General features: G+C 43.6%; 2 protein-coding genes across 25 annotated transcripts in view; one reads left to right on the top strand and one right to left on the bottom strand.

The window, feature by feature from the left end:
- Positions 1-9,986, bottom strand: part of LOC139049833 (uncharacterized) — a 349,117-nt gene extending 339,131 nt beyond the window's left edge. For 19 of the 23 annotated variants that reach the window (XR_011508596.1, XR_011508599.1, XR_011508580.1 and 16 more), the window contains exons 1-4: positions 9,590-9,789; positions 7,262-7,359; positions 6,767-6,886; positions 4,892-5,108 (exon numbers count right to left, since the gene is read on the bottom strand). Coding sequence is in view for 1 of the 23 variants with exons in the window: in XM_070525654.1 (XP_070381755.1) it covers positions 4,892-4,916 (25 nt within the window). In the remaining 22 variants the exon portion in view is untranslated. The other 4 variants (XR_011508582.1, XR_011508583.1, XR_011508581.1 and 1 more) reach the window with 4 other exon arrangements.
- Positions 9,987-10,109: 123 nt separating this feature from the next.
- aux (cyclin-G-associated kinase) overlaps positions 10,110-20,264 on the top strand; it is a 64,797-nt gene continuing 54,642 nt past the window's right edge. For both annotated transcript variants that reach the window (XM_065451633.1, XM_065451632.1), the window contains exons 1-5: positions 10,110-10,512; positions 15,940-16,001; positions 16,220-16,279; positions 17,161-17,275; positions 18,395-18,534. In XM_065451633.1, the coding sequence (XP_065307705.1) occupies positions 10,359-10,512; positions 15,940-16,001; positions 16,220-16,279; positions 17,161-17,275; positions 18,395-18,534 (531 nt within the window). In that variant the 5' untranslated portion in view covers positions 10,110-10,358. The remainder of the gene's footprint in view (positions 10,513-15,939; positions 16,002-16,219; positions 16,280-17,160; positions 17,276-18,394; positions 18,535-20,264) is intronic.

Below are 20,264 nucleotides of genomic sequence, written 5' to 3'. Positions count from 1 at the left end.
TATATCTTTAGAAAAGTTGGTACTGTTAGGATAAGAAATCACATGAGAAGAGAAGGCAGGCGTGCTTCTTTACATAGGATATCAGACAAATTTAGGAAGCTGAACACAAACGTAATGCCTCTCGTTCTAATAGAATCAGAGGCCAAATATTGTATTTAGGTCCACCAGAAAATAAAACTCAGCCAAACTATTATCAGGTGAACACACATGCAATATATCACAATGAGGATATGTCGACGCAACCCTGATCGATTGCTTCGAAGTCTACGCAGCATTCCTACTGCAGGTGCTCTATTTGAGGTGATATGCTCTACATGCGGACTCCAATTAAGCTTCTCAATGTACATTACACCCAACTATCTAAGTGATTTCACCTGGGGATACTTTCTTGTCGATAAAAATTTGCACAGGAACGCTTTGAAGGAAAATTAGGACACCACATTTTCTGATACTAGTTAGAGAGGTTGATGCCATCAAGCCACAATCTCAAGTTTGAATTAAAAATTAAATTATGGGGTTTTACTTGCTAGAATCACGATCTGATTATCAGGCACGCCATAGTGGGGGACTCTGGAAATTTGGACCACCTGGGGCTCTTCAATGTGCACACAAATCTAAGTAAACAAGTGTTTTCACATTTCGGCTAGATCGAAATGCGGCCGCCAGGGCCGGGATTCGATCCCGTTACCTCGTGCTTAGCAGCCTAGCACCATGGCCACTACGCAACTGCGGCAGGTAAACCAGAATTCTAGGCGGCTCAGGACTGCAGAGTTTGGCACAAAGTGTGTAAATATGCCTATGCAGCAATAAATGCTATGTCGTCAGCGTATACGTACACATGCACATCCTGTTGCAAAGGTACAGTACTCAGTAAAATATTAAACAGCAATGGCAATAGGACTAATCCTTCTGGTAGACCTTTTGACCTGATGTGTCAATGAAGACAACCCGCCTAGACAGCAGTAAAATTGCCGGCTGTTTAAAAATTCATAAATCCACGTGACAAGATAATTTGGCAGACCTGCATTCTGAAGTGTTATTAGGCTTGTATGTTCTACACTGTCATATGCCTTAGTGATATTTAATGTGACTAAGGCTGCATATTTTTTCTCACATTGAGCTACTTGAATATGTCTTTCTAGGTCAGCATGGGCTCAAAATCATGTTCTCTAACAGCCAATTATCTATGTGGCTGCACAAGATTCTTTTGATGAGTTTTAGCAGGTTAAACGTGAAATATTGGCCTAATGTTATCTAATACATAACTGGCACCTTGCTTTTTAATTCACTAGGGTTGAGGATTGGGCGAGTTGGTATTGCATTCTAGAACTGGTACAGCGCAACATACAAAGGAAGAAACAAGCCGAGCCGGCCAGATAAAGGAACACAGCGCTCTGTTCCTTTATCTGGCCGGCTCGGCTTGTTTCTTCCTTTGTATTTTGCGCTGTACCGGTTCTAGATTGCTTCTTAAATAATGGCATTACTTTTGCAAGTCTCCATTCCAGAGGAATCCACGAACTTTTTATTGTAACAGTTTGCCATGGTAAGTAATGCGTGTGACAATATCTTAAATAAAGTTGGGGCTGGCGCTGAATTAGGCAGCTGGCTTAAGGCGACATAGCGCAATAGGGCAAAATTGACTTAAAATGACGTTCTAGAGCTTTAGCAATATCTTCCAGTAATCTAGCCAATTCGCAGGGTGTTGGAACCACTGAGCTGACGTTTATTTGTGCCAGAAGGACCTTTTTATTTCTCAGAAATCAAAAGAGTGCTTTTCTGTTAGTGGCCTTTGAAAATAAAAGTAAAAGTGCTTACAATCAAAGTTGTCTTTTTCATTTGGAACTGTTCTTTTAAATGTTGCTGCCATGAACTTGTAGTCTCTCCAAATGCTAGGACACAGGTTACGAAGTAGTTTTTCCAATGCTGCTTTTCTTATACTGTAATCACGTGAGCACTCTGCATTCCACCAAAGGTTGGAAGACCTGCTTTTAGTGGAGTGCACAGTGAAGATACTTTTTACGGAACCTTTTAAAACTGAAAATAAATTTATGGCCCTTACTTAATTATCCCATTGCTGATTCAATAAAGCCATGTGTAATACCTCTTTGAACGTGCAGAAATTAAAAAGAAAGTCTTTGAATGCATAACAATTTGAGTGAACGGGCATACAAACTCAAAAAGTATAGGAAAATGGTCACTGCTTGTGCCCAAGTTGATAGCAGCCCGTGCAGAGATAGACCAATTAGAACTAGCGAAAGGGAGATCTATCGTGGAAAGTGACTGACTACAAATGCATAAATTATTGTGAGCAGCCTAATCCCACACACATTAACCACTAGAATTGGTCTTGAAACCCCCCAAAGTATGATGGGAGTTAAAGTCTCCTGCAAAAAAGATCGTTTCTGCAGGACTTAATTACTGTACCTAGAACACTATTTAGAATGCCTCCAGGGAAATTAACATTCACCAATGTCAGTGGGATGCAGCCTGGAATTGAAATTTCTACAGCTAGAATTTTACTTTCTGAATTCCTAAGCTGGTAAGCCTTCTTAGCCAGGTGTGCCATTTTTGAAGAGGTAAAGATAGACGAGCCAGCACCATAAGAAAGGTGGTCTGAACGAAATGTACGGTAATATTTTAGACGAAATGCCTTTTCTGCTGATAACCAGGTTTCTTGCAATGCCATGATATCAGGCGAGCGTTAGCTAAAAAATTATGGGGTTTCACATGCCAAAACCACTTTCCGATTATGAGGCACACCATGTGAGCGTTGGCTACGGAGGTAATATAACTCAATAGCAGCAGAATGAATGGAACGGCAATTCCACTGTAATATCTTTAGCATACCTATGCTGAGCTATGACCAGCAGCTGAAACTGCCTTCTCTGGGATACTATCCTTCAAAAAATCTTTGTTAGAAACAATCTCCTGACACTTTGCCTTCATGCTTCATGTATCGTTGTAAATCCCTGTGCTACAAGAGATGCGCGGTGTTTAAGAGCGCAGGAGTCAAGCTTCATTTGTGTTTCTTGTGAGCCACAATATGAGCTCCAATCTAATTCCTGTTCATGATACACAGGAGAGGTCTCATTAGGCAGAGTGTTAGAAGGACCTGGATTCGATGTTTCTGCATCATTTACATCTGAATGCATTTGCAAGTTTAAGGCCATGATTGGGCAGGCAACCACCTGAAGGAGTTGAGTGATTTGTTTGGTAACCATTGGTGCCAATGACTCCAATAGGCTCACAAATATCTTAGATTTTCCATTGCTTTCTTCATGTCCCTCAACTGCCAAAGACATGACAGAAAGTAATGAGTCTACTGGGAGTTCCCCAAGGATCTGTTCAGAGGCCATTGCTGTTTTTGGTCTACATCAATGACATTGCTCAGGCTGTGTCATGCAAAGTGTGTCTGTATGCGGATGATTGTGTGATTTATCACTGCATTAGGTCTGTCACTGACCACGAGTACTTGCAACACAATCTGGACTGTAACACACTGGTGTGCTAGGTGGCAAATGTCTTTGAACCCCAGTAAGTGTCAATACGTCTCCTCTACGCGTAAAGAAAATCCATATCTCTTTCATTATACATTAGACAATGTCCAGCTATCGCGAGTAACTGAGTACAAGTATCTTGGCGTTTATTTCTCATCGAATTTAACTTGGACTAAACACAAATATGTTAGAGCGAAAGCCTGTAAAGTGCTAAATATTGTTAAACGCAACTTCCAGTTAGTTCCTTCTAAAATTAAAGAACTACTTTATTTTTTGAACGTAACACCCATATTAGAGTATGCCTGTATGGCCTGGGACCCGTAAATCAAAACTCTGTCTAATATGCTCAAGCATGTACAAAACCACGCAGCCCATTTTGTCTGTAATAACTGACTTCACTTCTAGTATTACTGCACTTTAAGGATAACTTTGGGCTGGAATTATTAAGCACACACAGACAAAGCATGAGATTAGAAATGCTCTTTAAAATTTATTTCGGTATGGTTAAAATACATAAAGAAACTTATCTTTTACCTCCTCATTTCTTATCACACAGAAGTGACCAATCCTTAAGAATAATAGAACTTATTTGTAGAACAAACGTCTTCAAGCATGCATTTTTTTCCACACACATCACAGTAGAATCAGCTACCGCAGGAAATCGCTTACTGTCACACTTAAGCATCATTCAGAACATTTCTGCTGAACTTATAGTGGCGCGAACGCTTCTATTGCTGTTATTTTTGGTTGACCAGTTCTGTATTTTGTCGAGCTTATGTACGCTGTGTATTCCCCCCTGCAATATTAATGCCTTTGGGCGCTGCAGGTACTCGAAATAAATACTATGCGAGATAGCCGATTTGCTGTACCGCCATACCCACGAAATCGCTCTGCAATAATAGAATGGGATTCTCGTCTTGAACACCTCTTTAGCTCAATTATTTCTAGAATTTTCATTCCTGCGCTCTAGCAGAGCAGTTAGTATGGTCAGTTGAGTGAGAACCACTGCAGAAACAACACTGTTCTTCCTGTGACAAACACTGTTTTAATTCATGGTTTTCTCCACATTTAAGACAGCAAGGAACCAATCTGCATCCCTTAATGCTATGCCCATAGCACCAACACCTAATACACTGAAGGAGGAGAGGAGATAGCAATTCAACCCAGTAAATGAGTGGCCCTGCTTTGATGTCTCTTGGACAAGTTGCTCCAGCGACGGTAACAATGACTGATTCTGTAGGGATCTTGTTCTCAGATAAGCAAGAGCAACGAAATACGGACAGGGGTCTGGCCCCAGAAAACATTTCTAAAAACTTTTAAGAGGAAAGGCTCAAGCCAGACCCACAAACTAGTCCTTTAACACAAGCTAAGGGAGCAGTAATGAAGGAGCTCACCGGATGCAAGGCAAATGCTGCACATTTGAGAAGGTCAGTAATAGAAGCCTGGTCTAGCGAACAGCAGAGAATGCCACCGCGACCAAACTGCCATATTTCAGTGGTCAGTTGGTAGTAAGGTGTCGCCATCTGAAGTTCTTCCCGAATGAATTTGGGTTCTTCCACTCGAATTGACTCTCCCACGGACGGTACCAGGGCCACAGGAACGGTCAATACACTGCGTAAGAGGAGTTCAATTGGATAATCATGAGGTGCAAGTCGAACAGGCAGTGTTTGCCTGGCCGGGAGAAGAAACTCGTCACTCTAGTGTGCCTAGCTCAATCATTGCCCGATATCCAGCCGTCCCCCGAGAGGGTACACCAAGACTCCAGGTAAGGGCCTCTCCAGTGAAACGGTTCGCAGTGTTGCACAGCAAGATCCGAAGAACCTAGTAAGGCCAGCGACCAAACAGCACTTCCTTGCTTCCGAACGGCGTCGCCTATTCGACGCCAGCACCCGACAAGGGCACCATGCAGGCGCTTGCTCCTTACACCAAGGCCTAAATCTAAATACACAGGTGTTTTCGCATTTTGCTCCCATTGAAATGCAGCGGCCAAGGCCAGGATACTAGCATGAGAAAGCTAAACACATTAACGCAATTAGGACAAATAGACTAATTAAGTTCATAATTACTTTACAGCTCATACAATTTACAAATAGTAGTGTGCGAGATTGCAAGATGCATTCACTTGAACTGAATTTCCAGGATGAAACCTAGAAATTCACAAACATGTACTTTTTTTCCACTTTTACCATCCTAATGTTAATGCGTTAAAAAAATCAAAGTTGTGCAAAGCGGTACTGACGCAATGTGTTACATTGAATAAGCGCACTTCGGCTGTACTACTCAATTTTGGCCAGCATTCTCAGACAGGGGAAAAAAAAGGTATTCAGCATTTGTGGCCACAAGGTTAACCAGGCTGCATGCTCAGCTCGGTTGATGGCCCAGTACTGGGGAAAAAGGAAAGAGGGATGAAAGACAAGGAGATAAGTTCACAGTATCAGCGCACACAAGCAAGAAGCGTTCATCGTTCACTTATAGTTGCAAGCAGTCATACAGGCAAAAGTTTACAGGAAGATGGAGACCCGAAGTGAACAGCAGTAGTCAAAAACAATAGTTTTTTCGAAACACATCCACACTCTTGTTTCTTTTTTTTCTTGGGACAAGTGCGCATTGTTATACAAAGGTTTATCAACTGCAGATAATTTATTGCACGGACCTGTATAAATTGGTAAATGTCACCGTAATCACCCTACTCCTGTTTGGTGCCCTACAGTTTGATGAACAAAAGGTCTCGTACTAAAGCTATGCAATCCCGATTCTGGAACATTTGAACCTAATTGCCTGGTGTAGCATGTAAAAATTGCTGCATGAACACAAAATATAAAGTGCAGTGCATTTTATAGCCAGCAGAGCCAAAATTCATTTCGGAGAGCTTAACACACACAGGCGAGATAATTTTTGAAATGTGAGCACCCCGGTGCCTCTCTGTAATTGTACTTAGCCACATAAAGCACAGCATTGCATTGAAGTCGGGCGAGTAACACTGCACGTTTTTGCGCTGTGTTCGTGAACTGTCATGCTGTTTCGCAGCGATGACCCTTTCATCAGTAGGGCCCCGGCAGCGGAGGAAACCAGAGGGCAGCCGGACCAGGCTGTCCTCCCACTCAACTTCTATAATTTCTATCTCGAACAAAAATGTTTTCAATCAATCAATCTTCACTACACTCAGACTGCTTCAAAACGCAGTGCTAGAATTAGGGGAGAAGGGGGTATGGGGAGTAAACATTTAGCAGCAAGGGCCATCCTGCAAGGATCCCATGAAGGTTGTGTACCTGAAGCCTTAGCAACTGTTCAGCTTGACCGGTCATTTTTGGGCGCCGGTGAGGAAACTTCAGAAGAGGAAAATTTGGTCTCTCCAGGGCATGCAGATTTTTTTATTTTTTTAGGGGACTCTACAAAGAAACAAAGCAAACCAGTGAAGACTGAGACACTATGAATTTAAAACTATGAATATTATTTGAAAGTGCACAAGCAACAGTCCCGAAAAATTTAACAGCGCAAGCCTTTTATCCTAAATCTTCTTGGCTGTCAAAAATTAGCACATAGAATTGTTACTAACAAATCTGCAAACTATTTTTACTGGCTTCGCTCTTTACGAGCAACGCAGTGGCACCTCTGCACAAGGCGTGTTGAAGCTTGCACATAATCAAGCGAAACAATGCCTTGCTACCGCTGTCAGCGTATTGCTGTTGAGGCAAAACTGCGTTTTTTATTGTTGAAGAGTAATTGACTAATACAGCTGATTATTTTTATCTTCATAGTGTCACCTTAAACGATAAAGAGTGCCAAAATTTCAAAGCATTGGAATGGCAGAGCTCCAGGGTTGTTAGCCAACAGAATTATAAGCTGATTCACTTGGAGATCCCTGTAAGCAGAAATGAGAGAAAAATGAGCCGATTTTCCCCCTAGGGAAATGTAAAAACACTAGAAACAGTTTTCTGTTTCTTATAAAAAGTGACACTCGCCTCCCCAATTGACAGATGGCAGGCGACATTGGAAATAAAACATTTTAATGTGTTCCACTAAGATCAATACTGCTAAATACTGTAATAGTACATGTTACAATACTGAAATATTATGGGGAGTTTCGAGTGTGGTAACAGAATCGTCTCACACCAAAGCTACAATGTTGCCACCAAAGCACAATGCACTCACGCTATGCAGTGAAAGCAATGCATAGGTGCTAGCAGTGAAATAACGGCAAGAAACAATGACTTAATGGGGAAATAAAAAAGGCAGCCTCGATACGGTGGACATCACTGAGATGCAATGACTGCTAACAAGTGAAAAAAAAAAAAGCTACCAAAAACGCATAGCGCACGAGAACAGCCTACTTTAACAAAGGTACAGAACTTCAGCACGTACAACGACCGTACTTAGGCCGAAAGAGTAAATAAACAAATTACAATGATCAATCAAATGATTTACCGCATCCACAAACAGTGTGCCAGCACTCAGTCTATTAACAATGAACGCCTGCGAAACTCCTGCATACGAACTCTTACAAGTGTGCTATGTGGCAGAGAGCGCTTACGGAGGGGCGCCATGTATATAAATGCGCAGGTGCTCACATTCAAGAACTGCTTTCTTGCCTAAAACATTATTTATTAAATTATCGATTAAATTCCCAGCAATAACTGTTGACTCCCCTGACTAAAGAATGCGCTAAATTTTAAGTTCGCAATTGGAACCCTTCATTATGCAGTTTTCGGCGAAACATATGCAGCACTACACTATTCTAGCTATATTAAGAATGTGTTTTTTTTTTCATGCAATTTTACCGCTTTCACAGCTGCAAATTCTTTAGGAAGGCCCGCTCACTTGCATTCGTCCCAAACAGAACATGTCTAGACAGTGACTCCGTAAACGTAGAATTCATTTAAAAATATTGAATGAATTAAAATTGTGACTTTTTTTGCCAGTGTATATTAATATCAAGTTAAAGAATGTACGAGCCGCAATTTAAACAAACAACGCTTTAGCAATCATTCAAGTAAGTTTGAAAGAAATGCCACAAATGCACACTTCAAATCACTTTAATGCACTTCCAATCCACGAAAACAAAATGAGGCCAAAACAGGACCTTATTAAATTGAAAGCCTTAAGCGGCTCGTTGCAGAAGATCATACCTAAAAAAATTAAAAAAAACGCGGTGTCTAGTTGAGTGGTGCAAAGAACATCACCAATGGCTCATATACCCCGTAAGGCAGAGGCTACAAGTGCTCAGCAAAGTGAAGCCATCAGTGCACATTCACCAAAATCACCCATACAACACGCAGAACAGCATACGTCTCCATAAAGAACAAGTTCAAAACAAGCAGCCGAACCATCAATAAACCATCATCACATTTTCTTTATATAAAGAAGGAGGAGATGGTCGAGCTCAATGTCTTGTGCGTTCTGCACAGAATGACCCCATCATGCACATACAATACGCATTGAAGCAGTCAGTGCATCTTTTCTTGCCGGAGATGTTTTTTTTCTTTAATTTCTTACAGCTAATGGGAGTGTTATTTCATCTGTCTTCATGCATAGCCTTGGCCATTGCCGTGTAGCTCGAATAGGGTTCCCATTTTTTACCAGCACTCTAAAATAACAGTAAAAAGTGCGTTTTGCAAGGAATGACCCCATCACACACACACAATACTGGTTAAAGCAGTCAGTACGCGTTGTCACAACTTACCTTTTTGAAATTTCTTATAGCTGATGGGCTTATTATTTCATAAGGCTTCACGCGTAGCCTTGGCCACTGGCGCGTATGCGACGCCCGAGTGGAGTTTCCCGCCATTTTCTGCCAGGACACTAAATTGACAGTTAAGCGTTTAATGCCTTTTGCACGGAATGACCCCATCACACACGCACATATAATACATGCTGAAGCAACCAGCACGTCCTTTTCAGCTTCTATCTTAAAGTTCTAGTAGTTAACTGGCATGGTACTCCACCGCCGCGGCTTCATGCTTTGGTTTCCCGCCATTATTTGCCGGCACACTGAAACAGCAATAAAATTGCTAATCCTGGCACAAAAAGACCGGGTCTAGACTTTCGAGTGAGCTAGTGCCCGAAGGAGTGCGTGAATGCGATTGAATACTTGCGTGCATGTGCGAGTCTGTAGGTTTGAACCTGCAAAGCGAGGCACGACAGCTGCTCCATGATGGTTACCGATTCACCAACAAAGAATTGGGCTGACGGCACCGCGGAGAAAATTTAAACCTTTTTCCCGGTGATATCACTCGCCCAGCGCCTAAGCTTCAGTGTGACCGTAGTGTCCCACACGGAGCAAATAAAAATTTCGGTGCACTCACTGGGAAACTGGACGGCCGAACGGCGTCGCTTGAATCCACCGCGGTTTGTGGACAAAAAGGCGAAATTCGGCGCGACCACGGCACAGCTCCTGCCATCTCGCGACAAGGTAAGAAACCTCAACACAAAAACTTTAGTTAGTTTTACATACAAAACTTCACTGTTCGAACAAATAGCTACCAATAAAACGTTTAAATTTTTAAGAAAAGAAGAAATATTAGCAAAAACGGCTCGTGTTTATGAAAGAAGCGCCCGATGCAACGCAGCGGCGGACTGCAGCACTGCGGTCCTAACCATGACGTCATCCGGCAAACATGGCGCCCAGCCGTGAATGGAGCGTCCTCCCCGTTGTCGCACGGGCCGCGGTCGATATGTGAGCCTCCGTCGCCTGAACGCCGGTGCCCGTTTCAACCGAACCCGTTAGCAGAAGCACGGACGCGACATGCTCTGAGCCGTACGGGTGCACCGTCGCGCCAGGAGTCTAGCGAGAGATCGTCGCGGGGAGTAGCGCTAGGCGACGCCGTCGCACGCCCCCGTCACTGCTGCCGCCGAAGAGAGAGCATGACAGACCTCTTCAAGTCGGCGTTGGGCTACTTCGCCGGCGGCGGCAGTTCGTCGTCTTCGGCAAACGCCCGCGGCGAAGACCACGAGTTCGTCGGCCAGGTGGTCGAGCTCGGCAACCAGAAGCTGCGCGTCAAACGGGTCCTCGCCGAAGGTCAGTTTCCTTTGCGGTGCGACGCTTTGTTCAAGACGTTTCCAGGCGCTGATTTCGCGTAGCATCACCGCCACAACAGAGTTTTGTTATTACTAGAAGGTCCTGCTACAGCCCTTGCCTATGTTTCGTGTTGTCTTTTTGGTTCAAAGGCGGAAGGCAGCTTTTGTTTGTTTCTTAGCCGTCGCAGAGCCGGCTACGGTATGTGCTGCTGCTGCTGCTGCGAAAGCCGCGGAGCCTTTCGCATGACGCCAAGGTGCGGCTAGCGTTTGACGGTGTCTCCAGACGTTCTTTATTGCACGTCACTCCGCCCCGCTATAAGTATCAAACTACAACCGCGACGGGAGCGATTGGCGTCGCGCGACCAGCTGTTTTTTCGGGATTGGGGGAGGCATTCAGGAGGCGCGGCCTAGTTGTCAAGCGCTCCGTCGTGTTATGGTTTTGCGGCGGTGATCGCGCCCGTGTATGCAGAGCCTTATAACGCTCAGCAACACACCACCCGCTAATGTAGCTCGTTTCTCCCGACCCCGCGGAGTCCTCGACATCTGGTCTGGACGAACACGGGGCCTTTTTTGGCTTCCCCTTTTGGCCATTCATTACTCCCGGGTGGCCACTCGACGAGTCACGAATGCGAAGCCGAGAAAAAAGAAAAGCAAGATATAGAGGGACGAAGCGATTCATCGACGCCGCGGGCGAAACGACGTGCTTTGCTCACGAGAAACCGCACTAGCGAGGGGTCTTGTAGAGGTGTAGCGGTGGTCGGAAGCAGTTTCGATTACGCTCGGAAAAACGCGAGCAACAGCAGACGCGTCTGCTGCGGCCTTCCCCCCAACTTTGTTTTATTTGTTAGTTCGCTCGCGACTTTCGTGCCAGGCGCCTAGGACGCGAGAATGGAAGGGGGGGGGGGGGTCTTTTTTTTAAATCCCCCGATCTTCTCCGTGCGTTTCGAAACTTGCGTTGGAACACACCAATTATGTGCTCCGCACTGACCCGTATGGTGACGTCGAATGGTTCGTGTTTAATTCCGCATTCCATTCTGTTCCGAAATAACGCCAAAATTGTGCGTTTGCGTACCGCAGAAACACCGGGCGCGTTTCCAGCAGTTCTCGGGACGCAGCCGTCTGTCACCTGGCGGTTGTCTGGCCTTGTCTGTGTTTTCTCTTTTTTTTTTTTTGCGTGTGTGTGCATCCGGCTTTCCCTTTTTTGTATTCACTTTATTTTTTACAGACGCTCGAAAGGATCGCCTTACAAAGCACTTTCCACCGGGTGACTGAAACGCTCGCTGAAACGCGACGCCCCTAGAATTTCCTATCCGTCTGCTACCCACCAACCTGTTACGAATTTTCATCAATGCTTTGACGCATTATGGCTGTGTGTAGCCTTCAAGCAATGCTTTGATATATTTTCTTTGATGATATAGTCATTGCCCAAAGTTTTTCATTTTAAGGCATGCTACAAAGCCTACACAAAATAGTTTCAAGAGAATCTACTTCGTGATGTGGGATAGCAAAGTTCTACATTTATGAGTGCTGTCTGATGCATATTGCACTCTCCCTGCTTCCAAGGTTTAAGAAACAAGCAACGAAACATAGTGCAGTCACTGCAGCAAACAATGCATCAACTCAAAGAAGAAACACGTCAGTGGAAACCCCAATTTCAATCACAACGCAGTTTTCCATTGCCAACACTTCAGGAAAAACCAGTGTCAATCCAGCTTCACTTTTTTTTTTCAACTAGTCAAGATGCTGTGCCAACTTTTAATGTTCCACTAAGAAACAAAAAAAGATGTGGGAGGTGGGGTGGAGGACACTGCAGTTCATGGCCATCCATTTTGCTTTCATTGTACTAAGACACACCACACTCAATTTTGTGTTTTTGCTTTCTGTTCAGCAACTTTTCACCCCTTCACAATCCCACCCCCTTTTCAGAGTAGTATGTCAGTAGTTATATGTATGCTGGCAAAAATTTACCATTCTATCAAGAGCTTCTCTTTCCCTCTCTTAGTGTGTTTGGTTGGTTCTAGTCTGACACAGAAATGTAGCAGCATCAAAAAAATTATTTGTTTGTATGCAAACTAAGAAGCAAGAACTACTAGCCACAAATTCCTCTTGCATTTGCACAGCACATAAAATGTGCACTCTTTCATCAGACGCTTCCTCCAGGCTGTCCAATAGCATCATTCCATTCCTTGTCACTTCCCTCTGCCTGAAATCCACTGACCTCTATATCAGCAGGCATGTCGGAAAGCACTGTACATTCAAGAAGGCCGTGATATTGGTTTAGCGATGCTGCCGCTTCGACGCCACTACAATCCAGTTTGCCACCTTTCTTGCTCACGATGCATGGTTAACATTCCTTGTTGTTTTCAGCTGCCGTCCCTCCAAAAGTGGTGCAGCATTTCGGAAGTGTGTTTATAAATCCGTTATTAATAGCAACGTCAAGTTGTTGCGTCTTGACAAACCTCACATTTCATTCTGTACCTTGTTTCATACTTCGCAGGCAACACTGCAGTAGCTATCCAAGTAGTGCAGTCATAAGGGTTTTACTGCACTCTTGTAGTGCAGTTCCTTTTAAGCTACAGTACTTTCTGCTGAATAGCTACTTTTTATGTTACAACTAAAGCTTGTGGTTGCAACATTAGGTCAATGGCATATTATTTGTGTGTCTTTATGGTTCCAGTATGCCATGTTCTACGCTCTGGCCACAAGCTCAAAGTGTGCTCTGTAGCCCCTGGTTGCAGAAACGTGCCACTTTCTTTGTGCAGTCACCAATGGGTGCAGATTTGTGACACCTTTTGTGCAATAATAATGTCATATTTCGTATCATGGAAAAGTATGAGACTCAATGTTACATCTATTCATGCCACGCATATGTATATCTTTCATACAGCCGGGACGCACTGTTTTTCATTCTCAAATGTGAGAAGTGTCTCTCGCCGTTATAGCATTGCCGACTATTTGTGCCATGGAGTAAGCGCCGACTGCAAAGTTTTGGTGCGCATTTTGTAGAAAAGAAAGTGTTGTCCTAGATTTAAATGAATATGGCTTTGTGTAACAAACTGCTTATGCAGACTTGCACTAGTCATTATGATAAAACAGAGAATGATGAAATTGTAAGTACCAGCTTTATGTGGTTTGGTTTCATCTAGAAGCTACATGGACTTCTTGGAACACAATTGCACAGCGATTCATTTAACTCATAGTTTATCTTATCATCTATTACCCCAAGCCATGTGGCCAGTCTTGGTGATGACAGTTGTGCAATGTTGTCAGAGCCGAGTGATAAGAGGCATCCGAAAGAGTGGAAAATAAAAAATATGGGTAGTTACGATATATGGCCATTGTTCATTATATACTTCAGGACACTTTCCTCAAATACATGTAACCCAAAGCTGCATTAGGTGTGCTGATTCTGTTTCATGCTTTATCTACCTTACATGCTGCTCTTAATCTCGGTTGTCTTTTTTCATGCCGGAACTTTCTTGTGTAATCAACATCTGTTCTTGACCCCGGCTTCCATTATCTCAGCCCTTTCCCACATATTGGTGTGCATATCTTACTATCAGGAAAGCAATCCTTGGCTTGTAACCTTCATGTCAAAGTACTTCGTTTTGACTGTTATCGCATCCTTCTGCATGATAGCCTTTCACTAGTGGCAAACTAGCAGTCTTTCTGGGCGGCTTTGACTGGTGCTACCTGCTCGTCTTCAACATGACACACATAAATTCAGTGCCACTGAATATAGTTGAGACAGGCCATTTTTCTTTAGTATCTTTTGGTCTTAAAGGGGCAGTGAAAAGAAATGCTAAACCAGTTTTGGAAAATAAATTACTCTTTAATAAAGCTGTCATTAATTTCTAACTATGGCGTTGAGTACTATTAGAAAAAAATGAAGGTCAATCTCTCAATCTTCAAATTTTATGCGAAAATTACATTATGGGGCTTTACGTGCCAAAACCACTATCTGATTATGAGGCACACCATAGTGGTGCACTCTGGATTAATTTTGAACACCTGGAGTTCTTTAACGTTGCAACCAAATATAAGTACGCGAGTGTCTTCGCATTTCGCCCCCATCGAAATGCAGCTGCCATGGGCGGGTTTAGATCCGACCTCATGCTTAGCAACGCAACACCAAAGCCACTAAGCCACAGCAGTGGGTGTCCAAAATCCCAGCACCAGTATGTCCGTGCGACGTTACACGTTACAGTGTAGTTTTATCATGTGGGTCGTGGCACCGCTGAATTGCTCAACATTTGCTAATTTCACTTTTTTTCCACCTTTAGAATGAATGACATAGGCCATATTTACTAAGTAGAAATTACCTACGTCTGAGCAAACGCTTTCGTAATCTCTGATGTTGCAGTGAGTGGGTGTGGAAACTTGAAGTTGGTGCCGCCACCTGTGCTTAGTATTTGCATGTTTTTGGGTTTACCAAGTCTGCTCTCATGATAAGAGTGGAGTTTTTGGTGTTGTAGGAGTGTATTTTACCAACACTCAACTTTCGTTTTTAGTGTTCCTTTAAGGAGCATTTCTCACTGCTATGCACCTCAAGAAAGGAGTTACTTTGGTTGCTTGACTGGTATGCTATACTTGCGGACAACTTTTCTTGGCTATGAAGTGAAGGCTACGGAAACTAAGCACGCCTCTGTCACCGCTGCTGGAAGTAGTCCCGCAGTTTTGTTCACATTTTCTTACGTGGGAAATAGAAAACAATATTATTTTTGTTTTTTACAGCACATAATTTGAAACAATCCGCAACATTCACCAATCAGCTATTGTTATGTTATTGTATATTTAGTTTGCCCTTTCGAGTTTTCGCACACCCAAAACCATTGCACGTTTTGCACATTCATCAAACGCAAAATGGCGCCCGTGTCTTCTGGTGAGGGTTTGTCGCTTGCTGTACCGCCAATAACACCCTTGGGAAGCTGTTGTCCAACATTAGCAACAAAAGACTGTTGAAGTACACACACACACAAGGAGTGTTTGCAGCGTCTGCACAGAAACCAAGCGAACCCATCTGGAAATCGCAAACTTCGGAATGTACAAACGAGCGAGCGAGCTGACTGTTGCGCCGGCTCTACCAACACCAGCATCGGTTGCGCTTCGAAGTCCTAACTGATGCCATACGGCTGAGTCGGAGCTCTGACGCAGGCTGCGGCGCTCGCTGTTCAGAACTTGGTACATATCGGATCTGAATAAACTTTGATTCACGCCGAGTTAATTGTATCTGTCTTCACTAAAATAAAGAGGTGCAAGGTTGGTGAAACTGGTGTCGAGCGCGCCGGACTACATTGCGTACGAATACAGTCATGTGCAGAAGTTCCGCCCCATTGCTTTCACTTCATAGCCAAGAAAAGTTCTCTGCGATTATAGCAGCAAGAATGCGCCTCACTGACGATAGTTTTGCGATGTTGTATCTTTGCAGGAGGCTTTGGCTTTGTGTTTGCAGCGCAAGACTTGTCATCGAACAGGGAATATGCACTCAAGGTAACGACCCAACGTTCCAGTTCTCGTATCGCTATAGCCAATTTGGCATTTCCTGTAGTCACTCCCCTTCTCTCTCCACTTTTTTTTTCCACTTCCTGATGACGTCGAAAAATGTCAAAATTGAAAGGAAGTGCCAGATTGCAGAGGTTATGCAGCTGTTTCCTGTTGTTCATGACCCTGAACTTATTGTTTTGCTTTGTTTTCCCCTGTCTCTGCAGCGAATGTTCGCTGGAGATGAGGAAGCCAGCAGATCCATTCTCCAAGAAGTCAACGTCCTTGTATCCTTGGCTGAATGTCCGATGTTGGCAAGGCGATTTTGGTCACAAGCACTCCATAGCTACGGTCGAAAATGAATATAACGACATAACTCAGACATGACACTTAAAGGGTTAAAGTTCCAAGACCGAACAAACTACTTTATTAGGCAGGCAAAAGTGATGCAGCAGGCTGTTTAAGTTATGACTGAATTCACACTCCATAGGCACAGCAGAAAAGCAATCCATCGTTAAATGTGGGAATCCAAAATGAAGAAAGGAGCATAAATTCACTACTTCCAAACAAAAAGGCCTGCTACGGAAAGGCGTGCTAAACCTGCAGGCCTTTTACCATAAACCTGCTCTGGCAGGTTTACTTGCCACAGCGTAAACCAGGCAAGTGAGCGCCCAATTTTGCTGCCCCATCACAGTAACTTAGTGGCTATAGAGTTGCGCCACTGCACTCAAGGTCGCATGTTTGATACCAGCTGCGATGGTGCCATTTCTATGGGGGCAAAATGCAGAAACGCTCATGTAATTTGATTTGGGGGAACATTCAGGAACCCTGGGTGGTCTAAATTAATCAGGAGTCCTCCACTGCGTGTCTCATACTCATATCATGGTCCTAGCACTTAAAACGCCAGAATTTAGCTAATTCTACTCTAAAAGCTGATTAGAATAGTAAATGGGCTATAGAAAGAATGTTCCATTTAGAGTGACAAGAGACTGCCTCAGCCACGTTTGTCACCAGGCAGTTCGGTGCACTTTGCACGACACACGAAACTTGCCAAGTAAACAATGCTCGGTTAAAGAACACATAGCTTTTAATACCTTTATTGGCCATTGCTGCCGCGTCCAGTTATCTCGGCAACTTGCTTGTTGGCAGACCTTGACAGCTGGCACAGAAAAAGCTTTCCGGCCACCCGAACGTGATAGACTTCATTGCAGCCGCAGCCATTGAGAAATGCCAGTCGGGTCATGGGAAGTCGGAATACCTTCTCCTCACAGAGCTTTGCCCAGGTGAGAAGACTCGTACTTCACAACATTTGCTTTTATTGACTTTCAAACCAGTAGCATTGAAGGAGCTGTCGACAGACCTATTATTTTCTAACGACTCTAGGAAAAAAGGTCAGACCTGGTTGGACCACACTTGCAGAATGGCAGATTAATAATCTGTTGATAAGTTATTTTTTAAATAAAATTGTTGTAGAGGCTATGGTGCCTCATTTCTTTAGTATTTGTCGTGCCTTTGCCTCCATAAATCTGTTGCTAAATTCAACGTCCTAATTATGGTGGTAGGTTTTAGAAAAAAGAAGCATACTTAGTAATAAAGATGGTGGCACTATTTCAGTGACACATAAAACATCATAATTTTTTTAAAAATTACTATTTCATTGTTCAGCAGTGAAAAAGCTTATGTGAGTTGCTGTGAGCACCGCATAAATCATGGGCATGGGATGATAGGCAACAATAAAAAAAGAACTGACGAGGACATTCAGTTCAGAAGGACATATAAGAAACCAATTAAATCCACAACTGCCCTTGTCTGCCATTGTAATCCTAGCCTTTCAACCCTGTTTTGCGCCACTCAATCCACATATTACTGCAGTCCAAATGCCGACACTGTACAAAATATTTCATCCTTACCTCTACACCCAATGCCAAAACGACAGGAAAAGAGAGAACAAGGACATTGAATTGAAAGGCCCAGATGTGAGAACATCTGGAAGTCTTTGCCCATCCTTGTCTGTCCTTTCTCGTCCTGTGCTTTCAATCCCATTTTACATCACAGGATCTATGTGCAACTGCGATCCGAATGTTGGTGCCATACTATGAACTATTTAGTGCTTGCTCCTACAAACAATGCCAAGAGAGAGAGATAGGACAAGAAAGAACTAACAAGGACAATTGCTTGGAAAGGACAAGTGAGGAATCACTTGATATCTGCTCCTGTCCTTGTTCTCTGATCCTGACCTTTCGTCCCTGTTTGAAGAAGTATTTCATCCTTACCTAGACTTTCTGAAGTGTGGTGCTGATGGTGACTTCCACACTTACGCAGTACTACGTGGTCCTCCTGCATGCATTACAGCTTTTGAAAATTGTCCTGACAAAGCTCTCTACTTTGTGTTGATGCTGCAGGTGGTCCCCTGGTGGATGTCCTCCAACAGCGAACAACAGACCTCAGCCTTGCGCAGGTCCTGCAGATCTTTTACCAGACGTGCAGCGCCGTCTGCCATATGCACACACAAAGCCCGCCCATCATACACCGAGACCTCAAGGTCAGTACGTCAGCCTCGCTGTGCAAAAGCAGTTCCTCAAATGCATATAAAAGAAATTTAAGTTGATTCATCTAGGGTTTTTTGAAACCCTAGGATAGACAGATGACTTAGAAGCACACACGGACCGTGCTGACTCATGACCGAATGTTTATTGCATAAAACGCGAACGCCAAAGGGAAATGGGCATGCGCAAAAATCGATTTTGTAATTTCCAACAAATTCAGTCTCCTTATCATCTAAAAGGAGCCTATAAGCACTTTATGAACATTCTAAGAAAATATTGCCAATCTATAGGCTGTAGTGAATGTACGAGCTAAATATGATTGCACTGCATGTGGCAGGGAATTTACAATCTCAGATCAAAAGCAGTGAAACATCGCTTGCTCTCGCTTCTGCAGTGTGGTCATGCAGCATCATCGCAAGTAGCTGGAGCCACTACAGCTATTGGCTGATTTCATGATCGCGAGAACATTCTCAATAACACAGTTATTGCTCCTTTGAGTTAAATAAATTGAGCACTATGTCTTCAATATCAAAAGTACAGAAAAGCCATTTCATCTTTGCATTGCCGGTCTAAACATGACAGTGGCGTGTTGCTGCATCTGCAGTGCATGGCCTCCGAGATGAAAAGCTTAGCGTAGATACCGCTGCCACCACCGGGTAGCGCCACGAGCCATCTTGCATTCAAGCTTTGGGTGGGGCCAGTTGGCCATCGCCCCCTTACGCCCCCTTGCCGTCTCTCCTGTGTAGCTTCCAGCACGCCAATGCAAATGAAATGAGACAGAAAGCCCCTGATTATTCCGGTAACTACATTTAACTACGCCTGTGCTTGAAGGATTTGAAAAATGTTCGCTGCTGGAGATTCATGAGGTGACGTAACATAATAGTGATGTCATTCTGTTACTAGTTTAAAAAGTGTTTCAGGACCCTTTCAAGGAAATAGTAGAAGGTTGGCTGATGCACTGTGCCCTCTTCCTGCTTATGTAATAAGGCTATAAAATTACTCTTTTGTTATCAGTGTCTGCTTCAGTCACCTTTGTCTTTCCCTGTGCAGAGAAAATTCCTTGAAGGTGTCTCAAATGCATGTTCCCTCGACTTCCAGATTTTTTCTTCTGTCTGTATGTCAGTTCTGTCTAGTGCAACTGTAGTGTGCATACCTGGGTATGAAGGACTCTGTCAATGTCAGCAGCCACTACTCTGTACATACAATAAAGTTTCACACTTTATCTTTTGTTATACCATGTCGCAATTTACAACAAGAAAGGTGCAGCCTGGGTAACATGGCTACCAATAGACAGATAGAAGTTGTGTGAATGGCCCACACCGAAACTATGTGTACCACGACGAAAACAAAACTGCCTTTATGTTTATGACAATGCGATTGAAGACAAAAGAGAATGTGCAACCGAGGTGCCAGGCATTTTAAAAAGAAAATCTGGTTTACTGATTGTTCTTCACCAGAAGAAAAGGCAAAAGTCGGGACATTTGGTCATCCTGACTGGGTCGAATCGGGACTCTGGGATATTTAATCAAAAAGTCCGGACTGTCCCGCTAAATTTTGGGCGGTTGGCAACCCTAAATGTCAGTTTGTGATTGGGTACCTGTAAGTGTGAACAGAAGTGACTAATTAAGGTGTATTAGTGTATGAGTGGGTGTGAGTTGGAGCGTGATTGAGTGCTGATGAGTGTGAGTGAACATCCACTTATTCTGCAGACCTAGAGTTCTCAGTA

This window comes from Dermacentor albipictus, chromosome 9 (genome assembly GCF_038994185.2).
Source record: "Dermacentor albipictus isolate Rhodes 1998 colony chromosome 9, USDA_Dalb.pri_finalv2, whole genome shotgun sequence".
Classification (NCBI taxonomy): Eukaryota; Metazoa; Arthropoda; class Arachnida; order Ixodida; family Ixodidae; genus Dermacentor; species Dermacentor albipictus.
The sequence above is the reverse complement of the archived record's forward strand: the minus strand, read 5'-3'. Positions and strand labels throughout refer to the sequence as shown.